This window comes from Centruroides vittatus, unplaced genomic scaffold (assembly GCF_030686945.1).
Source record: "Centruroides vittatus isolate TY-2023 unplaced genomic scaffold, ASM3068694v2 contig_754, whole genome shotgun sequence".
Lineage (NCBI taxonomy): Eukaryota > Metazoa > Arthropoda > Arachnida > Scorpiones > Buthidae > Centruroides > Centruroides vittatus.
Window position 1 is genome coordinate 3,120,433 of NW_027122490.1, and position 19,108 is coordinate 3,139,540.

Consider the following 19,108-nt stretch of genomic DNA (forward strand, 5'->3'; position numbering starts at 1 on the left):
TAACGAGATCCCTTACCAGATGGCCTAATCTCTGCAATCTTTCCAGCTTGCAGTCTGTATAGTCAGCTGTTCCCCAAATTCCACCAACGTAACAACGTCTATAAATGTTGCCATGATACCCAGTGGTACATGGTTGGACGGCCAATGTTCCAACTTTCCTATCATTCCACCAAATGTCATTGTCTTTTTCCGACGGGCATCTAACTTCTTGATGTTTTGTTACAGAAACATTGACTGAAGGAAATGTAGAAATTTCTTCAGATATCTGAGAAATGTTTTGTTGTGCTAAATGTTTGGATTTGGCAACTGCACTGATCATATTAACTGGTATCCTCCTATCTTCGGAACTTGTCGCGTTTGTTTCTGTGATGTTTCCTAGCAATTTGATGTTATGAGTTACCATTTCTGTTCCTATGTTTTCTACTTCGGTAATATATCGCGGAATTACTTGGTTTGGAACTGTAGTTACTTTCGTGCTGACATTTGGCGGATTATCAGATGAATCATTTTCATCAATTGTTACTGGATGGATAATAGTGGATATTGGAAGTGTTACAAGTTGACTAACATTTACGTGCTGAGAATAAAATATTGGCATTTCAGACGGAAAATCTTGTTTTTCGACTTCCATTATGGGACGGTTAGTGGACTGGAGAGTATCTTCCTCGCCGGAAATTCTTGTAATGGCGAGAAAGACAAACCAGAACACGAAAAGCATTCCTAAAATATAAGAAAAACACATTTACTTGTTAAAATTATACATTAAAAACAAAATTTTGTTCCAATAATAATTTCAATATTAAAGAATTTTAATATGTTTAATTATACAATATAGTAAAGTACAAATATAAATGCCACAAAATTTTCATTTTGATATTTTTAAAGCACTTAATGAACATTTTAAAAAATAAATTTAACTTAAATCCTATAATGCATGCAATTTGTTTTATCAAGAAAATTATTGCAGTGTAATAAATATTACTGCTTCAAATGAAAGATTTTACGACAACAGCTTGAAATTTTGCATACTTTAACAATAATTCTAATTTATTCCATATTATAAATCAATTTGTAAAATTGACAAAGGTACAAAAGAATTTTTAAAAGACGTATAATTTGAAAAATGTTACGTATATTAGATTATACAATTTTTTAACAAGACATTTTAAATTTAATACTAATTTTATCCAATCATAAATTACATACTTACGCAATTGAAAGATAAATAATATTTTACTAAATTATTTGAAAATATCTTATAGTAAATTACCATACAATTAGTTGAAATTTTATTTTAACTTTTAAATTGTTATGTATTAATTATAGTTGATATAGTATACCGATGTCTTTCGCTTCTTAGTTACAATAAAAAACTGCATTTTTTACATAAAATTTTGCCATTCTGAAGAAAAAAGTTAAAGTAATAAATATGCGAACGAAATAATTTTTAACTTTTTCCTAAAAGTAAATGCTTTATGTTTAGAAGTTAGCTAATATTGATTTTTTAAATTATTCTAATTTGCGATTAAATTTGATAAACAAAAGTAAATTTTACGTAGAGATGGCCAAAATCTCAGTTAATCAAGATATATATTTTAAAGAACTCTTAAAAATGATTTGAAGCAGCATCACTTTATTATTAGCAATTCATCTTTATACTAGTTTTAATCATTATTAAAATAAATAAATCTCGATTAACCGCCTTTTAAGCCATTCTGTATTTATAGAAAAATCTTGCCAAAATTAACGATTATGATGGGTTAATTTTTTTGAGATAATAATTCAGCCTGTAATATATTAAAGTTTAAATGATAGAAATATTTAGGAATTAAGTTACAATAAATAAAAATATTTTAAAAAATTAATTTAGGGCTATTTGGTATTTGTTTATATATATAATTTCTGCTATAGTAAATTTTACTTAATACAAAATAAATAGACCGAAGATTACAGTAAATTTGACAGGCGTAGCATATAAGATAAATTTAATTATTAATATTCATTGGTAAAATTTACTTCTTTATTATTAATCTTACGAGTTACAACAGATTAATTAGTGTAGAATCACTTAGAAATGATCAAGCTTTCTGAATTATGCATTTCAACATTCCATTTACAAAGTTAATTATTTAAATTAATGTAATAAAGCGACAAATATTTTAAAGAAAAAAAGAAAAAAAATTGGATTTGGAAATTTTTTGAAAATTAATTTTCTTGTCTTTTGATTAAAATATCTATTTTCTCTTTCAAAAAACATAATAGAGTTATAAGTGCAAACGTACGTTATTAAGCCGTCGGGCATATTTGTCATTTGCTTTATTGCAGTGGAACTGCTATTTGACAGGATGACTGGAAAAGCGAAATTATGACAGAAAATGTCGACATCTGCCAATATGAATGAAGTGATATAATGAAAAGAGGACGCAATTTGTCACGATACTGATCGAATGTGTGGAAGGATGAGATGGTATGTAGAAAATTTCTGATTCAATGTAAATGGAAGAATACAATTACGGCATTTATTACAAACTTGACGCCACTGGTATTCAGAGATTGGTTGTTTCTTAGAATCGAAATGAATGTCGTCGAGAAAGTCCTTCTCCGAAATGATTAAATTTCTTGAAATTTCTGTAATGAGATTTAAAATTTTTTCCCGTTTTCTACAGTTTACACATAAAATGTATTTCGTCGAGAAAATCACATTGTAGTCACTATATAAAAGTAAAAAATTGTCTTTTGGACAATAATGCGTCAAAAATTTTTGCTATGCAGTAGAAAAATTCTACAAAAGTAACAGATGTATCTTTATTGAATTTATGGTACAAACGGCAAATTCTTTTCAAATTGATGTGAAATGGCTTTACCGGAGGCGGGTGTACCTAAGAATTGAATCAGTATATCCGCAGCTTACCAATAAACTCAATACAATTTATGTACTAACTCTGCAATGCCGGATATCAGACCATCTTTGGAAGAAATTCCCAACACGTAAAGCATGCTTTATTATTCTGTTAGTGACGATGCAATCCCGAAGCAAGTTCTAATAACTCCCTGGTCTTACTTTGTCATCAAATGTTATATATTATCTAAACTATGCTCGCAGCTAATCTGCTTGCAACACCTATACTAACCGATAAAGGATTTCATAAGAACCTAGTATCATACCTTGTGATGTGTTGTAACTTTATTGAAAATAACATTTGTAGCAATAAAAGTGTATTCAAATTATTTTAGCATTAAAAATTGTATTAAGTTTACGAAGGCATATTTATGAAGAAAGATTTTAACTGAATGGACAACTGACTAGGCGACAATTAGTCTGTCAGATAGAGATTTTTCTATATTTAACTGTCGTATGAAAAAAATAATAATAATAATTATAATTTTCTTAATTGAAAAATCTCCAGGTATAAAAATATTATTTATTTCTTCAGAGATATTTTTTAATAATTTTTCCAAATAGTTTTATTAACGAAGGAATTCGTAATATAAAGTTACATAAAACTCTATATATAGGCTATATGACTTTTATATATGACGAATTCTTAAAATATATTTTATTAAAAGATTAGAGGTTCTCTGTTGTGACAACTCCTTGCAATTTCTGCTGAAAGGCAAATTCCTGACCTTATCTCATTAATTTTCTATCAGATTTTTGTATGTTGGTTGATGTCAGTCAAAGCAATGATCGATTTTTAGCTTAGCATGGAATTTATTTATTACATTTCTGTACTCGATTTTAGTAAAAAAAAAAAAAAAAAGTAGACGATTGCCTCTTCACAGAAGTGTATGTCCTAGAAATATTACTCCAGTGTTCGAAATTTCAAATAAATTTGTGAGAAAGAAGCATTTTCAGATCGGTTTTAGTGGTATATATTCAATGAAGTTGGTAACTGCATATATGGAATAGTTCCAGCTCATGGAGTAGTCTTTCAAAATAAAATATTTATGAATTATTAAAAATACGGTTTCCTTAAATACATTTATTTTAAAATTATAATTCGATTTCTATATTTATTGTTTACTTTTATATATTTGATTTAAAGTTAAAATTTTAATAAATAAATTTCTCTTAAAATATACACCTCATGCAATTTTTATGTCACGCACGTTAACCTAAATTATTTAAAAATAATCTATTGAAATTTTCTGAGTTTGTTGTGTTCTGAGTGCCATTTATAAATGAGAAAAATATAAATTAATTTTTAAATTATAGAAACTAAAAAAATTCTTTCAATTAATTATTTTTTAAAGTTTTTTTTAATAGTTACTTAAATTTTATTGGTTTTCGTGCAAATATCTCGGGATGAAGAATAATTTCTATATTTATCAAAAGAAAACTATAGTATAAATAAAGTGAGAGACTTCAATGAAATATATAACGAGATAAATAATGAAAATACAATCAAATATCGCTTGACAGATTCAGAATTTGGGATAAACTTTTTTCTATGGTTAAAGAGAACAAATAAGTAGCTTGAAATCCTACAACAAAAAGAAGCGCTGTGTTTTGTCGAAAGAAAACAGTTTATTCTACTCATTATAATTATACGAAACATAACATTAACATAAAAATTACATTACATTAACATAACATTACATTAACATAAAAATTGTTTTCATGAATAAAAAATGATATTAAAATATGAAAAATACACAGTTCTTTCTTACAGAAATTAAAAATTACAACATAAATATTATTATCAGTAATAAACCATAATACTGTTTATTTCATATTTTAATTTTAAGGAGTTAATTATAAAAATGATGTCTTTTTAAAAAAAAACTGCTGTGATAGATTTTTAGTTTAACGTTATAAAAGGACGTTGAATGTTTAATCTGATCCTCAATTTTTGCATACTTTAAAAAGTGAACTTTTTTACTCTTGGAAAAAATCATGCTACAGAAGCCTTGGATGTAGATTTTATCGTAAATCTCTCCAATACACTCACCTAGTTATTTTGGTAATCTAGTACTAGGTTAGTTATAAACCAGACCTTGTTTACTTACTTAGTGTCTAGGTAATTTGTAAACATAACACAAATCGATAATCTTTCCTAGTGGCTACTTTTAGATTCAGTTTCCAAGAAATTTTTTCTTCTTGAAAGAACAAACAATTTTTATTTCTACGCTGTTCTCTTTAAAGTAAATATCAGAGATCAATATGGGATGTGCACCATAGGAATAAGTCGAGAAATATTAATATGATTTGCTGAAGAAGCGAAATTGATGCTTCATTTGTATCAACCTCAAGATATTTGATTTATTGTAAGTTAAAGAAGCATGCGGTCAAGCATTTCTGTTTCCTATCAACTGGAAATTTAAAGTTGTCGAGTCATATATTGATAAATGAAAGAATTGAATGATGGATAACTTACCAAAAAAGTTTCTTTGTTTTCTGTAATTAAAATATAAATTTTTTTCTAACTGATTTTATTTTATGTACAGAAAATTTAATATTTTATAAAATTTTAAATTTATAAGTTTGTGATTCAGAAGATCATCAGAAAAACTTTAAATTATGAGTTTCAATTTGGTAAATTTTATTACGACTTTTTTCTTTAATGTTGTTTCTATTAATTAAATTTTCTTTATATATAAATATATATGGCGAAAAGTTTAATATTTTTTATAAAAAGAATGCACTAAAACACAGGCTTTCATACAGCTTATATAAAGTTATATAAGTCTTCATAAAAAATTCCTTAATAATTCATAAATCCATCTAAGTTTATGAGCTAGAATGATACATATTAATGATCACTGCTTATATAATAGTTCTAATGAAAGAAACAGGAAATCATTATTACGAATTAAGAGTACAAGGTTATTAATGGGTCTGGAAAAGATCGATAAAAATCGATCAAAGGCGGATTTAAAGGCAATCAAATCGTTATTTTAACATTTAATTGGATTCTATCTGAATTTATTCCCTCGGGACGAGTTAATTTATCTCTAAAGATTATTTAATATTGATTGAACTCTTAATTAATCGATTTTCACTTCTTTGCTTCGTTTTTTATCTTTAATTAATCGATTCATTTTGCAAATCCCTTCATTCTGTTTCTTTAGGTCGTGGTGAAAAAACGATTTGTGGCAGTTCGATCCAAGAAAAAAAGGTTTTTATTACCTGGAGCAACCGTTGATTTATGAATAACAATTAGGCGTAAAATATTTATATACCTCGGTCAAAAGTAGTTAATTGGGAAATTAATAGTGATGTGCCTTACATTGGACGTAGAGTGACATTTTGCAATTAATTTGTGCTCAGGTTTAGAGTCAAGTTATATCTTTTCTCAAATGTATTGTCTAAAGGTTTACGAGAGGATTTACTTAAATGTATTTTCTGAAGGAAAAATTTTGACAGAAACCACTCGAGTCTTACATATATTCATCTTACTTTTTTAACATTTCATGTAATATCTACAAATATATCATATGTCGTGTTGTTTATGGAAGTACATTTGTTTCGGATTTACAGAGGAATTTCTTGCTAAATTTATAATGATATAAATGTGTACAGCTTACAATAAACTTTTGCACTTTTTAAATTCAATTTGAACAAGATGATATTCATCAAAATAAAAAAGTAAACTTACCTTCTTGAATCATCATATTTTAGAAGCCTTCATTTCTGCACAAATAAAAAAGATACAATTTAAAATACAATCAATTAAGAGCAAAATTGAATTTTTATTATTAAAAATGTTTAAGTACTAAAGAACATATTTATTCTAGAGAAAAATAATTTTATTTCTTAAAGGATTGTTAAATCTTAAGATTTTCTTTATATCCTGTTCCAAATCTTTGTCATCGGATTACCAAAGCCTGGGTTAGGAGCATTAAATCTGATAGTTGAGAATTTCAGAAAATAATCTCTTTTTACAATAAGATTGAGATTAAATAAAGCGTATTTATATATTTTTAACAAGTCAAAAAAAAGAAAATCCATTCTTATATATAATTATAAATATTATAATGTATTGAAGCTTTGTTTAAGTTGATATCATTTTAGAAGTTGTTTAAATGTTAATTAAAAATTAAAATAACCGAAGAAATTTGAACTATTTATAAGATATTTTTATTAATTTTTTTACATAATTTTTTAAGAATTGTCGATTTCTTCTTTGATCGCAATCCACATTTTTAAGTCTCCTCTCTCCTTTAATTAAGATTTTATATATGTTTATATCAAATTAACAGCAGTAAAAATGTAAAATTATTTTATGAACAAAGTATAAAACATGAGAAGATATCATATTTTAAGGTTTACTTACTTATTTTATACGAATTTTTTTTTTCATTTTACGATAACTTATCTAGTTCGCTTGAATGTTTTCTATCGCTATACGTAAAAACATACAACGAAACAAAGTATAAAATTTTAATTTTTTGAAAGTATTTTATTAAAGAGATGGGACAGAAGAAAAATAGTATATTACATTCGACTATATTAACGTATATCACACCTTAATTTGCCTGAAGCGTTTTGTGTTCATCGATATGCACATCGAGTGATATTAGCAACAGTTTTAAATTCACACGATTATAAATGACATTTCAATCTAACTACAATAAAAATATCACGACATCCATATCAAATATAAATGTTCCTTGTGTGAAATATCTCAGAGGAGACTAGCATTTTAATAAATTCTGAATTACACAGAAATGCAATATATTGCTTTCGGTATCTGACAGCTAACACTTCTTTTCCTATTTGTTTTAAAATGTTTTTTACTTTAATTTTTCAGGAATTTTCGAAGAAAATGTTAAAAAATTTACAACTTTAGTTTAGCTTATCATACATTAATATATTCTAAATATATTTTTAAAAGAATAAATGTTTTCAACTATGCTAAAAATTGGTATTTTATTTAATATAATGATATTTTAAAGTATACTCTTGCAGTATAATACATACGAAAAGAATATATAAATAACAATATTTTAATATACAACTAAAATATTAAAAAGAAAATTAAAATTCAGAATTTATACACGTCGAAAGATGTAAAAAGTTACATTAAAGATTTGACATTAAAATTGAAATATTAATATTTATTTTTGAAATATTTTAATTTGCTCAAAATATTTTTTTTTATCTTTAAAAAAAACCGATTTAAATTTTTCGTATTATTTCTGTTTCTAATTCCAAAATTTACAATTCAGCAAATTCTCTGAGTGCCCCTCGAGTAGATAGGAAGTTAGTGATTTTTCAAAAGCTGTGTCGTTATAACTAAAAAATTCAAAGATAAAAATAGATAAAGGTACAGAGTTTTTACAGATATAAATACAGACATCATCAATAAAGATTATCACAAGTAACAAACTTTTTCAGATAGAAAAATAAGTATTTTGTAACTTATTACAGTGCTAATATTTATGTAATTTAAACTAGTACAGTACATGAGTTATCAATAGAAGTTTTAAAATTAACTGTAGAATTCTTGGATTATTTTAAATACAACTTACGAGAGACGATAAGTAATTTTTTTATAAAATAGGTACAGTTCATTTCCATTAGAATTAATATTTTAGAAAATAAATGATAATAAGTCATTATTAGTATAGAAATGATTGTGCTGCAAGCAAAAATCAATCAGAGAGATCAGAGAATTTCATGCACATAATAACTCCCTTAATTTTTCAATTATTTTTGGATTGTTTTCATAACTAATGTAAGCAGAGTTTAAAATCTGCTATTCATTAGCACCCCTCCCCATTAACTCCACATCTGCGAGGGTCAAGAATTCGGAGAACTGAGGGGTCACGAAGGGGAAGGAAGAGCTTGGACAGGGGAGAGAGGAGAGAAAGGTCACCACTTTTTAGACCGGACATGTGTGTAACAGACGTTGAAGTCATCTGTTCTTGTGATCGCCTTACTTTTTAGTTTAATTATTATATTATTAAATTTTGTAATATTACAACTAAGCATTCATTTTTTCTCAAAAATCAAATCCTAGAGGGATTATATCTGTATTAGTCAACTATAACTAATAACTCAAATTAATATTAAGTATCAAAGAGGGCATTTTTTACTATATTGATTAGATTTATTGATACATATTGATTTTAATTTATAAATTTTATTAATCCTTAAGTTACTTATGCTGCTAGGAGATTGGTTTACTAATAGAGTTAACAAATAAATTATAGTTGAAACTATAAAATGAATAAATTCTAAACAACTTAAATATAAGATGACTTTTATTTCTCGCTTGTCTGTTGAATTGAACAAGTATAATTCAGAGTTTTGATTGTTTCACTTTAAATTATTTCTTTAATATTGAAACTTTTTAAAAAATTTGTTTAATTGTGTGGCTGTTACTTGAACGAGACACAATTGTTACAGTTTTATATGAAATAAATTGAAACAAAAGCCGCAACTTAAGTGACATTCCAGTCAGAAATGGGTAGAATCGTTTGCACTTAAAGTGCATAAACGTGTATCTCAATCGTCGTCGCTTAAATTCGACAGAAAATCTAAATGGATTTCAAAAATTCTTATCTCACTATTGTCGAATGGAATTGCCTTTGTATCGATAAGTTACATTCATACTTTTAAACTAATAACAATAGAAATAACAACAAATTGATCCATGTTGTGATCATCAAATTAAGAACTTCATTTACAAAATTAAATGCAAGAATTTAAAATATTTTAAAATTTATTCATTTGAATAATTCAAATTATAATTATTCAAAATTTTATACTTTAACAGTATTAAACCTGACTGTATTCTAACATTTCTATCGATAAAATCCAAATGAAGACTCAATATTAACAGTATAATGGAAGAATAATAGACATTGAAAGTAATTAGAAACCATTAGGAAATGGCAAGAATTGTATAGAGTTAGAATTATCTATTTTCAAGATTTCTAATGTTATATTTCGTTTATTTTTATTATAATCATATATATATATATATATATATATATATATGTGATGTTATGTGTATATATATATATATATATATACACATAAGTAACAAATGAAATTTGTGTACTTAAATCTATATTAAATATTTTATTAGCACAAAACTTCAATGACCGACAGAATTATGCAATAACTATCAAAAGTGATAAAAGTTAGTTAAGAATAATATTTATTTATGACACTATAATAACGATATGAATAGTCTTAACGTACGTACACAATATATATCAAAATAAAATGAGAAATTATGTAAATATAAAGATGTTTAGAATTTCTAATAAATTTTAAATTTTGTAGTAATAAAATAAATAATATATATTGGTGGCCATTAATGCGCTCTCTTATTTTAAAATTAATGTAGTAGGAGAGTATATTAAAGACGGAGACAAATATAATTAGAAGAATGATGGATAAATTTCATAAGAATGACAACTCCCTTCTTAATGATAAATGAATAAAGCATCAAATATTTGTTTGTTTATCTCAATTAATAGTTTTATTATTCAATTGCTGAAAACAAATTATAAACTGTAACAGTATATTTATTTATTCTGTCAATCAAATGTAATTTTTATATAATATTTACAATATAAAATATCTTAATATATTTATATATCTTAAAAATATCTTTATATATATGTTACAGTCAAAACAGTCAAAACCCGTTTTTAGTTAGAACGCGTTTTAACTAGTTGAAACTAGTTTATACTGGATGTCTTTGTTAAAACCCGTTTTGTCTAGTTAAAACTAGTTTTAACTCAAATTCATTTTCGACTAGCAGTAAATTCTAGTTTTAACTAGACAAAATCCGTCTTGTCTAGGTAATTTACTGCTATAAATGTTTTGATTTTAGATAAAACTAGTTTTAACTTTTCACATTAGTTAAAACTAATTTTAGCTGCATAAATATGTTTGGGGGAAATAAATAAAGTTATGTGTAGTGATTCGGGGGGAAGATGCCTAACATTTTGCTTATGAAGGAAATTATAACGATAATTTGGATTTTGGAGGCCGTTAACGAAAATATCATATTGTTGAGCATGTTTTTCAAATAAAACTTTGGAGTATATCAAAAATAATTGTATATTGTGTTTGCAATGACGACTTTTTTACTGTCTGGCATTTTAGGCATCTCACCCCAAGTATCCGGGTGAGATGTCAAATGCCATTAGGGTAAGATAACAAATATAATTGCATAAAATTAATTTTCGAATATCTTAACCAAATTTAATTTATTGCATATGTAGTACAAAGTACTTCATAGTAAGTATAACAGCGCAGTATAAGTATTGTTAAGTTTCCGCCCGTTCTACCGTGCTCTATAGCTAGCTGAAAGCTCTTTTCAGTCCTAAATCCTTTTTGAGAAGTCCTTATATAATTTCTATGCATATCCTGCAATAAAACGAAAAAACAAAAATTTATTTAAAATAGGCATATTGGAATTCAATTAACAAAAAGTAGGCATATTACCCCAAGAAAAATGTGGCATCTTTCCCATTTGTCGGGGTAAGATGCCTAGCGGAGTCACGTGTTCTAGCGTGTCCGATCGGGAACGGCGGTAGCTCACAATGGAAACTTTAGAATCTTAACTCACACATTAATTGCTTTTCGCAATTTTTAATAAATTCTATTTTAACTTTTAGTTTTAAAATGATTGTAGAAACATTTCACAACAAAAACTTCGTTCTTATCTTGCTTTTATTCTTCTCGGATGTAGAAAATGAGGTAACGGTAGCCAACTACAGCTTTCCACACTCAATATTGGCCCAACGATTCATCATACAAACACATGACAATATCTGACGTCACCGTTTGAAAATATCAAAAAGTAGGCATCTTCCCCCTCTTACCATCTTACCCCGAATCACTCTATATGTTGCAATCAAAACCAGTTTTTAGTTAGAACGGGTTTTAACTAGTTGAAACTGGTTTATACTGGATGTCTTTGTTATAACTAGAATTTACTGTTAGTCAAAAATGAATTTGAGTTAAAACTAGTTTTAACTAGACAAAACGGGTTTTAACAAAGACATCCAGTATAAACTAGTTTCAACTAGTTAAAACGCGTTCTAACTAAAAACGGGTTTTGACTGTAACATATATATAAATAAAGAAGATATTTTTATAAGCTAGACACCAACCAAATGCCGAAATTCTATCGAGCTAGATATGGCTAATTACTAATTTCGGCATTTGATTGGTGTCTAGCTTATAATATATTGGGTCTAGCGATGTTGTTTACGGATATTTTAATAGATATATTAAGATTTAAAATGTAATTAGGAAGAAATAAAAATAGTAGACGTACTTCTTGATATAGATTTTTGAATGTAGTATATATAATTTTTAAACATTATTTAACATTATCTTTTATTCTTTTAGAAAATTTGTTGATATATATATATATATATATATTAAACTTTCTGAGACGAGAGTTGGCTTTCATGCCAGATGAATGCTTTCTAAAGTCCATGATGTTAGTAATTGGATAAAATTTCCGTATAATTTATACATCTGAGCGTGATTATTGATAATAGAAAGTTTAAATTTAGAATTTCCTTATTCTTTTCGAATAAACCTCTCTTTCTTGACACAACTGTTATTTTATTAAAAATAATTCTAGTTATTCAAATTCAATTTTAATAATTGAAATTGTCTGTCTGATTTCAATTTGACCTTTCAGAAATTATAGAGTCGTATCGTTTTCGTGAATATAATAGCAGAGAGAACGTTTTTTTTAAACGCAAATCTAAATAAAAAGATTTATAAAATATTTAGGTATAAAATTTTATTTAGAAAACACAAATATAATTGATTTACAAAAATATTTTTAGATTCTTTTTATACAATAAAAGTAAGAGTTAAAATATTCGAAAAATTTGGCATTTTTAATCACTTTATTATAATTTAATTTATGATAAAAATAAAATTTTTTTTTTAGTTTAGAATTTCCATTTTAGCTTAAACAATAATCATAGTTTCTATAATATAATCTTGCTGTAATTATTTTGCGAGAAAAAATATTAAGAAAATTAGTAAACAATATATCAAAATGTATAAAACTACAAAAGCAAATTGTAACAAAACAATTTTATATAATCTCTAGCTCTTTATCATGTGAGATTTTGGCTGAACTGATTTATAAAATAAATAATATATGAAATGTTATGGAATATCTGATACTTCTCATGTTAATATCTAAAATTTTATTGTAAAATGGCTTGACTAAATGAGTCAATGGATAATAGACTTGTCACTAAACTCTAAACCATCACAATGAATCTCATAACATTTTAGCTATATTTGATATAATAATTATTAAGTTTATTATTTTAAATTAGGAACTAAAATATTACAGCTATTTATTATAAGTACAAATTATATGTTTACATTGTGCATTGCAATTTGTACTTTATTTCCACATTGCAGAATATTATATTATTGCATATAAATGCCATGAAGATCACATATTATTTTGATTACAGAATTAATGTTAGATCGAATTTTCAACATCTGCAAGACGTATCGTGTGAAACCATTTATAATGGACGATAACTAGTGGTAGCCTAAGACATTGCTGTTATAAATATATTTTTACTGCTGCACATATATTAAATGATATCAAGTATAAATTGCATTTTTCATTAAGTATTTATTATTATAATGAATAATAATATATTTAGGAAAACGAATAAATGCTTTAATTTAAATTCAAAACTACTTCTTCTATACTTTAATACGGAAATTATCCCATGATATTTTTAATTTTACAAATAAAAATAGATATTTTACAGTAATTTTAAAGATGATTTAAGCTGTTTACTGAAATTTGATTGTTATAAAATATTTATTTTTAATATTCTTTGTTCAAACGCGCTGAAAAATAATACAGTGAAGCATTGAAAATCCACAACAATTGGAGCTGAACTCCATCCGAATTTTAAAATATATGTGTAAATTAGTATTTTAAGTACAGTAAACTCCAAATATGCTGTGAATCAAGTTAAGATGTTCTAAGTTCAATCAGTACTTCATAACAAATGCAGGATTGCTTACAACAATTTAAAATTTAATTTACAGAATCACTATATTTAAACAAAAAATACATTAATCACGATTTCAAAATGAAAAATAACGAATTTCGAATGAATTCGTAACGAAAGGATTAATATCCAACTTCACTGTATATATTTAAAGATACTTTTAGGAATCAACAATTACGATTATTTTTTGATAAATTTAGAATTAAACTGAATTCTTTTTCGAGATGAATCGAAATGATTAATTCATTGGTCTACAGCGTACCGAACCAATTTCCAGATTGTATTGTTCTTTGATAAATAATCTATTGATTAAGTTAAATTAAGTGAAAATAAACCTAAAAAAATTGAATTCAAATGAACTTCAGCGTAAAAACTTTAATTTTCTTGCGCATAAAAATTCTATTACTTTGTTTTAAAATGATTATACCTTAAAACAAATTTGAAAAAAATCATACACACGAGAAAATTAGAATACTTATATTAAAAATAACTAGAATTATATCTTCTTAAATTTTATTTTATTATTTTTAATATAAATAAGAGAAAAAAAACAAAAAACAACAAGAACTTCAAGATAAATGTAGGTTATTTTAAAAATATCAAATGAGTATAAAAAGATGAACAGAAAAAAAAATTATATAAATAAAATAATATATCCAATAAAGTAAATATTTTTTAAATAAAATCAAAATAACAAAAATTCCATTATGTAAAATATATTTTGAAATTTTTTTAATGATATTTAGTGTAGAAGCTCCTTCGTTAAAACCATCAATAATTTCTTCCATTAAAATTATGCCTTTTGATAGTCATTTTGACAGAAATTACCCATTAAATTGATAATCTTGTCGATGTTAGAGTTGAATTATTCCTATATTAAAATTTTTACTTTTTATTACGGTCAATAGAACCATAAAGTATTTATTTACAATAATTTTTCACTCAGGAATAGACTGAGTATTATAAATTATTTGCCATTTATTACATAAAATTTTCCGCCATTATTTATAATAAAATTTTCTGTTTAAAATGAAAGATAATTTTTACGATCAATACAAATTTTCTGTTATATAATAATTAAATTTTCTAAATCAAAAATTTTTACGACTTTTAAAGTAATTTGAATATTTTTCGAAATTTTGAGCATCAATTTTACATTAAAAAAAAAAATATATAGTATAAAACGGAAACGATTTAATGAAAGTAGAATTCAATATTAATAAAAATAATAAAAGTATGTAGAAAATTTTATATAAATTAATATTCTACAAGACAGTAATCATTATTTATTTCCTGTTTGAATATTTCTTAATTTTTAAATAATTAAAGCTAGAGTAGAATAATTCAAATAAATCAGTAACTTGAAGTCTACGATATATAGTATATATATATAATACATAATTTAAAGACTTACTTCATATCAAAATGCTTCTGTCTATTCAAAATGTAAAGATTAAAATTGAGAAAGCCCGAGAAAGAATTTAAATAAACAAATAATCTTAGAACTTTTAAATAATCAATAAATTACACATTTTCTAATTCAAATCATTCACTAAAATTTTCTATTATAAATATAATAGAATATGCTTAAAATAAAATTGATGCAAATATTTTAAAATATTTGTACTACTTAACGAAATATTATTATTTTTTCAACAAGCAAATTTACTTATATACTCAGAAAATAATCTGAATTAAAATTTATAATTTTAATTCTAATATAATTTTAAATATAAATATGAATATAATTTATATTTATAATTCGGCAGTCACTGCTCAAGATGTTTAATATTAAACGTTAAATTTAATATAAAAATTGTTCTTACATTTCTTAATTTTTACGTTTTATACTTTATTTATTTTTTCAACAGATCTCCTCAGTGTTATGTGAAGAGGTAACGTTTTATGTTCTAATTTTTATTATGTTATATTCGTTTGTATGTTATAAACATGCCTGCAATTGAGGCTTCCTGTAAGTCGTTTTAGTGAATAAATAAATAAAAATAATATTTAATAACCAATTAGTAAAATGTACTTACAGAACATATCTATATAACGTATTTTCCGGCCTTTAAGGTTTACGTATATCAATAAAACATACCCCTGTTTTACAAGAAAACTTTTCTGAAAAAATTTTTAGTTTACATCATAATACATTTATTGAAAAGTGCTTTAAATCGAGATTGGTATTATATAGCTGCTATCATTTCGTTGTCGAAAACTTAATGTTTTTTCTACTAGTTTTTTCTAGTCTTTTTATGTTTATATCTCTATACTCTCTAAGTGATAAGTGCCTTAAATTTAACATAAAGTAACTGTTCAATATGCAGAAAAGTATTTGTGTTGGTTATATTTACTGAGAAAAGAGATACAATGAGATGTTATAAGCTTTCTTCTGTCTCTAGTCAATGTACCGATGACATTATTTTATCTCATCGATAATTCTTTTGTAAGTTTAATATCGTTTTATTTGTTATTTAGTGTATTATGTTACTGTACTATTATTAGTAATACAATTTAAATTTTTGTATCAGAAGACCACTGCACATCGTAATTCACCCCTATTTCCTAGCTATACATACCATGTACCTTCAGCACTTTGCTTGCAATTTCTAATGTAGACGCATTAGACATAACATATTATTTGCTTACCTTTTTCTAAAAAAAATGTTGTTTTTAGGGTCACAAATACAATATATCTAACTTCTTGTACTAATATGGGAATACTATTATAAATAATTATGATATAACTTTACAAAGTTTAACATTTATTTCAGAAACACTAATATTGTTTTTATTAGATAATGAGTTTTCTTGTCAACATAATTCAGTTTATAACAGTAGTATAGGTCCGATACACTTCTTATAACATTCGTGAGCTAACATGTATAGGAAACATTTCAATAAACATCTTAATTATATTAAAAGGCCAAACATTTTATCATAATTAATGCACTTATTCATTAAATTAAAAGCAAAACAAAAAGAGAAACTTATAATAAACTATTACCATCTACAGCTACTAATTCCATATTACATACAACTCGTTTTGTATGTTTTAAAAAATCAAATTAACAATATTTAATGTGAAATTTACATTAAAAGAAAAACTTTTCGGTTTTTTTCTTAGAATTTAAGGAAATAATAAGAAGCACAGAACCTCACATTTTTTAAAATTTACTTAATTATTTCTTCTTATTGATTATAAACTAAGAAATGTATCATTTTGACTATATAAAAACTCACCTAAAAATTTAACGCAAATATTCCTCTTACGAGATATGATCGATCTTAATATCAGAAATTTAAAACGTTTCTTAATTATTTAGATTACACGACCATTATTCCATTTAACGATTAATTTTTGTTGTTTAATAAAAGACAAGTTAGTGAAATGTCAATGATTCACTAAAAAAGTTTTGATAATCCGAAAAAATTTTTCTAATAGTTTTATGATAATTATTTCATACTTCAATTATAACCTATCAAAATATCTGAATTTATTCTTCAATTTCGTTTCGACTCTTGAAATGGAAAGGTAAAACATTATATCTTCATTCATAGCCTACTAATAAATTCTGTATTCTGTAAATTAATAATATATTTCATTTACTTAATTACTCTAAAAGAGAATTCGTAAAAATAAAGCATCTAACTAATTTTAATAATTCCGATCCCCAATTAACAGTCCTATAATCACAAATGTTAAACAATTTTTCTAAGTGTCAGTTCATAATATCTATAATTATGGAAAAGCTGTGGATATACAGTACATTATATTTTACTAATTTTTTTCTATGCGTATTATTCAATAAGTTTACCTGAATCCAACACACTTTTCATTGATTATTATTATTTTTTTTTCTATTGCATTTATTATATTCACACACATATTAATATTTTATAATACCTGTTTACATTTAAAAAATCAATTAATTAACTTAAATATAATAGTTCTAGGTAAAATTATGAATTAATAAAATTGAGTAGTTATTAATCTATTCTAATATTAAATGTTTCTTAAATAATTAATTAAAACTTATTTTGAGATAATAGATAAAATATAATTTAAGAAATTAAACATATTACAAATAGATAAATAAAGGACTAAATTACTTTTTGTATTTTCCTTAAAAATCCGATTATGATTAAGAACTCACTTACATGTTAGAGATAAAAATCGTACTAATTAACAACGAAAAAGGTGAGTTGAATTACTATTTTATTTAGTTTTTCAGGAAATATACGAAAAATTAATCACGATTTCATCTGAATTTACAACAAAGTTATCGTTGTATTAAATTAATACTATTTTCAATTTAATAATTATAGCAAGGTGGCGAAAAAGATATCAACAGTAAAAAAGAAGAATGATATGAAGTAGAATAAGAAAAAATAAATAAATAAATAAAGATGATATGAAGTAGAGGCTAAGAAGGCTAACAACATAGCACACGTTTTAATATATATGGGAGCTAAGATTTTTATGAAATCAAAGTAACAACAGTTCAAAACTATTCATTATCATTAGAAAATTAAGAAACTGATTACTGAGAAAATTTCTCTACCATTATAAATTTTCGTTACTTTTTAATACAGGCCATAAACAAAAGAATCAAACTTTCATTAAAATATGAGTTGGTAGTATGAGTGTCATTTTTCATAATGACATTCTTTAAATAAGTATTTCAAGCATGCGACAGATAATTAGCTTGTTTTTCATGCCGTGATACTTTAGTATAATTTAAACTCTACTAGAGGTTAGATATCATTTTTCAGACTTATAAAATTATAATTAACTGTAGTATTAGCGTGATTGGTTATAAAGAGACATGACTATTGTTCCGTTGAGCATAATTATTGTTCATTTAAATTTCGATTTTTTAGGTTGAGTGAGATTAGTGGATTTCGATTAAAAAAATGTTAGGAGATTGCTACAGTCACGAATCTATTCTACAGATTTAATGGAAAACATTAAATTCTAATGCAAAAAACTTAAATATTTAAGCAAAATCATTGGATCTGAAAGATTTAATAAACTATTTAAGATATTCTTATACTAAATATAAAAATAACAATTTTACAATTTTAAATGTTAATAAACAAAGAAAATAAATTTAAT

At 24.8% G+C, this 19,108-nt stretch overlaps 1 protein-coding gene across 2 annotated transcripts in view; it reads right to left on the minus strand.

The window, feature by feature from the left end:
• The window catches only part of LOC136981437 (adhesion G protein-coupled receptor L4-like), a 139,837-nt gene that overhangs the window by 28,066 nt on the left and 92,663 nt on the right, over positions 1-19,108 (minus strand). For both annotated transcript variants that reach the window (XM_067277762.1, XM_067277763.1), the window contains exons 2-3: positions 6,600-6,634; positions 17-720 (exon numbers count right to left, since the gene is read on the minus strand). In XM_067277762.1, coding sequence (XP_067133863.1) covers positions 17-720; positions 6,600-6,615 — 720 coding nt within the window. In that variant the 5' untranslated portion in view covers positions 6,616-6,634. The remainder of the gene's footprint in view (positions 1-16; positions 721-6,599; positions 6,635-19,108) is intronic.